Source organism: Lithobates pipiens, unplaced genomic scaffold, assembly GCF_037356315.1.
Source record: "Lithobates pipiens isolate NorthernLeopardFrog02 unplaced genomic scaffold, aLitPip1_a1.2 Scaffold_8, whole genome shotgun sequence".
Taxonomy (NCBI): domain Eukaryota; kingdom Metazoa; phylum Chordata; class Amphibia; order Anura; family Ranidae; genus Lithobates; species Lithobates pipiens.
In genome coordinates this window covers 454,281,759-454,287,758 of record NW_027507903.1, presented here as the reverse complement: position 1 = coordinate 454,287,758, position 6,000 = coordinate 454,281,759, and the positions used below count along the sequence as shown (strand labels likewise).

General features: G+C 37.8%; 1 protein-coding gene across 4 annotated transcripts in view; it reads left to right on the top strand.

Annotated features, from left to right (window-relative positions):
- The first annotated feature begins 311 nt into the window (after positions 1 to 311).
- The window catches only part of EBF1 (EBF transcription factor 1), a 487,852-nt gene continuing 482,163 nt past the window's right edge, over positions 312 to 6,000 (top strand). For 2 of the 4 annotated variants that reach the window (XM_077468416.1, XM_077468414.1), the window contains exons 1-3: positions 312 to 942; positions 3,609 to 3,765; positions 5,496 to 5,559. In XM_077468416.1, coding sequence (XP_077324542.1) covers positions 809 to 942; positions 3,609 to 3,765; positions 5,496 to 5,559 — 355 coding nt within the window. In that variant the 5' untranslated portion in view covers positions 312 to 808. The remainder of the gene's footprint in view (positions 943 to 3,608; positions 3,766 to 5,495; positions 5,560 to 6,000) is intronic. The other 2 variants (XM_077468417.1, XM_077468415.1) reach the window with 1 other exon arrangement.

Here is a 6,000-nt window from a genome sequence, read left to right as displayed (position 1 = left end):
CTCTCCTTGTGGATGATCTCCCTCTGGTCCTTTTCCTCTCCTCTACCAGTGGATGATCTCCCTCTGGTCCTATGCTCCCATCCCTATAACAATAGGCACCGATCTTCTCCCAGCATCAAGCCAGCGGCAACTTTCTCAGCCTCCCGCAGAAGAGGAAAAGGGAAAGTAGGCGTGCCGGCTAGGAGGGCCGGTGGCTGAAGGCGGCGCCCAATTGGCTGCCTAGGCGGAGGAATAATAGCGGTATGCAAATGGAGGGGGCGTGGTCGCGAAGGCAATGCAACTCCCTATGGGGCTGGTGGGCGCGTGTGTAGCTTTGGGGGATAGTTAGTGTGGATTCCACAGGGAAGCGGAGACAGAGCCAAGGCAGGCAGGAAGGGGGGCAGCTAGAGCACAGCATCCTCCTCCTCCAGCACCGGGGTAAGAGGAGCTCTTCTCCCCGCACTGTCTACAATCACTGCTCATCTCCCTCCGACCTCCTCCACTCCTAGTTGTTGGATACTGACACCGGATCATCACTTCTTGGCTCTTCCTCACACCAGGAACATGACATTGGCTGGATCCAAGCTGGCATCTCCAATCCGACCCATTGTTCACCCAACCTGCCTGTGATCTCCAGTCATCAGCCGTGTGTGTAGTGGATGTGATCTCTTATAGTGGACCTCCATCCTCCTCCGCAGCCTTCCTCCTCTTCTCCTGGTTTAGGATTGTCACCCCGCTCCTCCTCCCCCCCACAGAGGTCCCGGGGGGTGACCCCTGAGTGTGGCACTGCCAGACAGCGAGACAAGGGGAGCACCAGCCTGTAAGGTTCATGTTTGGGATTCAGGAAAGCATTCAGAGGAGTGGGAGCAGTATGAAGGAGGAGCCCCTCAGCAGCGGCATGAACGCTGTCCGGACCTGGATGCAGGGAGCCGGGGTACTGGATGCCAACACAGCCGCCCAGAGGTACGAGCCAGGTGATGGTGGTCAGGACATCACCTACCTGGGGGGAATGGGGGGGGGGGAACTACTGCTGGGGGTCAGGACTTCACCTACCTGAGGGGAATGGGGGGCAACTACTGCTGGGGGTGAGGACATCACCTACCTGGGGGGCAACTACTGCTGGGGTGAGGGCATCACCTACATGGGGGGCAACTACTGCTGGGGGTGAGGACATCACCTACATGGGGGACAACTACTGCTGGGGGGACCGCTACGGTACTGCCTCTATCGGCCACATCTCACAGCATCCTACCGGGGGCATTATTCTGTTATCAGGACGACGTGCTGTCATTACTAATCAAACACATACATGTATAGAGATGTTATCAGAAACAAGCTTGTATCATTAAAAATAATAATAATAAATAAATATATATATATTGAGGGAAAAAAAACATAAATGTCTATTTATGTTTTTATACATTGACAGGCAAGACTGGTTGCATTAGTTGGTGATTGATAAAAGCGGCTGACATGAGTCTAGTAGTAAGTATGTAAAGTGCCTGAATCAAAGTTTCAGCACTTTCCCATGCAATGATAAAAGTTGGAGCAAACAAGAATCAAAATGTAGCTATCTATCTAACTATATCTGTCTGTATCTCTATTAATTATTTACCAGTTATTAATCACTCAATCTATATACTTATTTATCTTTCTGCTATCTATCTATCTATCTATCTATCTATCTATCTATCTATCTATCTATCTATCTATCTATTTTTCTATCTTTCTTTCATTTTTAACCTATCAATTATTTAACTTATTTATTATTTATTTATCTATGCTATCGATTATCCATATCTATCTATCTATTTTCTGTTATCTATAATGTATGGATTATCTAACTATTTATCCATCTATCACCTATGACGTTGGCCATACATTATACAGTTTTCTTATTCAATTTCCTTTAGACTTACCTTCAACTATGCAGTGCAAGGGCCTGCCTGGTTGGACCTCATATTATATGGTTTTGGTAAATCTAAAAGGATATTGTATAATGTATGGCCAGCCTTATCTATCTATCTATCTATCTATCTATCTATCTATCTATCTATCTATCTATCTATCTATCTATCTATCTATCTATTTATCTATCTATCCTTCTGCTATCTATAATCTTTAGATTATCTAACTATAAACCTATTGATTATCTATCTATCTATCTATCTATCTATCTATCTATCTATCTATCTATCTATCTATCTACCTTTCTATCTACCTTTCTATCTATTATTCTGCTATCTATAGTCTTTAGATTATCTAACTATAAACCTATTGATTATCTATCTATCTATCTATCTATCTATCTATCTATCTATCTATCTATCTATCTATCTATCTATCTATCTATCTATCTATCTATCCAACATCCACTTCTTTCTCTCCTGATCTCTGTCAATATATTTAACTATAGAGATAACATCTAATTATGTTCCAGTTGACCCTTGCCCCCCTCCCCTCCATTCATATCTTAATAAATTTCCATCCCAATTACCTTTCAGCAGTTCAGAATTGCCCCATAAATGTTTTAAAACTATGTTTCACTGAGGACAACCTATCCTTCCTTTTAATAAATCAGATAATTTATCAAGCATAATGTATATTTTATAAACGATGAGGCAGTGTCTGAACTCTAGGCAGGGAGATAAGATTGATCCCCTTGTACAGTGACATATAAATAGACAAGGGCCTTTTTCTCTCTCTCTCTCTCTCTCCAGCCCTGGCTGGGTTTAGGATGAAATTAGCAGTCCTTTTTTTATGAATGTAGCACCATAGGGCTTGATTTAAGAGGATAGCATTCTGCATTGTTTCAGAAATGTGTTTCCAGTCAATGCTGTAAACCACAATCTACAAATAAAACTTTTTGGAGTTGGATGGGAATGAATTAAGCCCAGGCGTAACCCCTTCAATTCGGCTGGATTTTAACTTTGAGATTTTCTTCAATTTTTACAGCTGGATTAAATTTGACATAAATATTCTTCTAAAACAATTGGAGGACTCTTACATATTTCACACTGTCAAATACAAAAAAATAAAAAATAAATCCAGATCTAGTACTTCAAGTCAGGACCATAGTTATTAAAGCCATGACTAGTCTGCATAGTTTATATGTGTGAGATTAAGCAGCAGTGAAGTATTTTATGTAGTGGTTTTAAATCAACGCTGAGAGGAGCTTGGATAAAGGCAATGCTTTATGATTTGGGATTGTGTTTGCTTTGGGGGTGTAAATTAAACGGGAGTGGGGGTCAGAAGCACAAAATAGAAGACAGTAATATTAAGGAGGGGGCAAAATGGGGTCAAAGAATGACTGTGGAGGTCTCTGTTCCTGATAAGTGAATCAAACTTAATACAGATCTGAAATAAAATTAGATTTGCCCTGACAGATTATGAATAAAGGGATTTATAATGCGTGGTACAGGATTACACAGCAGCAATACGTGTAAAGATTAGGTTAAAGGGTCTATAGAAATCAATAGAAACTAGATTGAAATCTCCAGGTAATGAAAATAGAAGTCGACTTTTTTTTGGTAGCAGGAGGTGATGTGGGGTTAATACAAGACCTGTATATATTAAATTCGGGGTTCCCCCCATTTGCCAAAAGTCTAATGCCCTCTCTCTGTATACAGTGGCGTGGGATTGGCAAGGGCACATTTTGAGAAGCAACCCCCTTCCAATCTGAGGAAGTCCAATTTCTTCCACTTTGTCCTGGCCCTCTACGACCGACAGGGACAGCCCGTGGAAATTGAAAGGACAGCCTTCGTGGGCTTCGTGGAAAAAGAGAAGGTAAGGGCTGATGCCCAGGTGGCAATCCTATCAACCAGTTTCCAGAGACAATTTGCTCATGATTTAAGTTGGCCCTCTAAGTGCTGTCTGGAAAGATCAAAGAGCCGTCATTATTTTAAAACCTTCCTATGAAGAACAGTATAAATGCAGTGTTTTTGTATTATATTGTAAATGGTCTTTATAAGCCTTAAAACGATAGTATTTTAGAGAGATTCTACATAAAATAAATTAATTACATTTTTAGAGGTATCTTGGTCAAATTTGAAATGGGCATTCCCAGTGTAAAATGTTGTTGCCCTGGGATTAGATGTATTTTTTTTTTATACTTCTGCTTGCCCTCCTTTAGATAAGGTCCCCTTTCTACTCCCTATAAGCCCTTCATTTATTAAATTATCCTATAATTTATTATAATTTAATGTATAATTGTCCTATTTCAAGAGTTTCATATGCTCATTTTGACAAAGATGCCCTCTTTCTAATAACCTCACCTACCCCATATCAATAATAATTCTTTAAGAGCTTCCTATGCTTATTTTTATCAAATATGCCCTCTTTTTAATAACCATACCTGCCCCATATCAATAATAATTCTTTAAGAGCTTCATATGCTTATTTTTATCAAAGATGCCCTCTTTTTAATAACCATATCTGCCCCATATTAATAATAATTCTTTAAGAGCTTCATATGCTTATTTTATCAAAGATGCCCTCTTTTTAATAACCATACCTGCCCCATATCAATAATAATTCTTTAAGAGTTTTATATGCTAATTTTTAAAGATGCCCTATTTTTAATAACTACACCTGACCCATATCAATAAGAATTCTTTAAGAGCTTCATATGCTTATTTTTATCAAAGATGCCCTCTTTTTAATAACCATATCTGCCCCATATCAATAATAATTATTTAAGAGCTTCATATGCTTATTTTATCAAAGATGTCCTCTTTTTAATAACCATACCTGCCCCATATCAGTAATAATTCTTTAAGAGTTTCATATGCTCATTTTATCAAACACTCCCTCTTTTTAATAACCATACCTACCCCTTATCAATAATAATTCTTTAACAGTTTCATATGCTAATTTCATCAAAGATTCCCTCTTTTTAATAACCTTACCTACCCCATATCAATAATAATCACGTGATGAAAAATATTGGTGAAATATAGACGTTGTATTAGAAATTTGGGTTTTATAAACTTCAAGGTGCATACGACAAACGGATAGAAAACTCATATAAATGTAATAATAGAAATAATAAAAGCACCTATCTACGAAGTCCATACTTAAGTCAATGCCTATGCCAAATGTATCTTCTGACCAAAGTCAATGCCTATCAAATACAAATGTGGTGCTATGGTAATAATAGTCCACACATATTTCCTATACGCTTACAGATGTTGTATCAATCTTTTATTATACGGTCTATTCCTCTTTTGAGCGAGTGTTATATCTTTTGCTCCATACAATGCAAGCGCAAAGCTTACATAACAGGAAGACTTTGTGCTATTTTTATTTCGAAGTAAAAAAAAAATGGTCAAGGCTGTAAAATCAATGCTATATCATAGTGATAACATAAGAACATACAGCTTAAAAATATATATATTAAAAAAAGCGCACGGTATAATAATACTACTACTACTACTACTACTACTAATAATAATAATAATAAAAATGTATAGTGTCTTTGTTAAAAAAAAATTATATATTTTTTTTGTTAAAATCAGGAAACCAGCACTGAAAAGACCAATAATGGGATCCATTACCGACTCCAGCTGCTCTATAGTAACGGTAAGTATTGGAGGTTTAAAGTTCTCAATTAATTTTGACAACTAAGTTAAAAACAAAAAAAAAAAAAAAGTTTGCATAGGGATTGGAAATAACTTTGTGTGGTTGAATGTTGTCAGCATTCAGAAGACTCGGAATTATTCTAAATCCAGAGCCATAATGTTACATGTAGTACTATTTATTTGTTGCTATAGCGAGTGTCGCACATGTTATCACATGCCTTCCTATTTTGTTTATTTAATATTCAACCAGCATATCCTATAACTGAGCACAGAGCTATCCTTTATAACTGCAATTATAACTGCAGTTCGCATTTACGTTTGGAGTCGATGGCTTTATCATTATCAAATTAAATGTATTTACAACCCAGAATTAATTAATCATTAAAAAAAGGTGGTGGACAGCTTGACTTAATATTATGTCTACAGGAAACAACAAATAAAC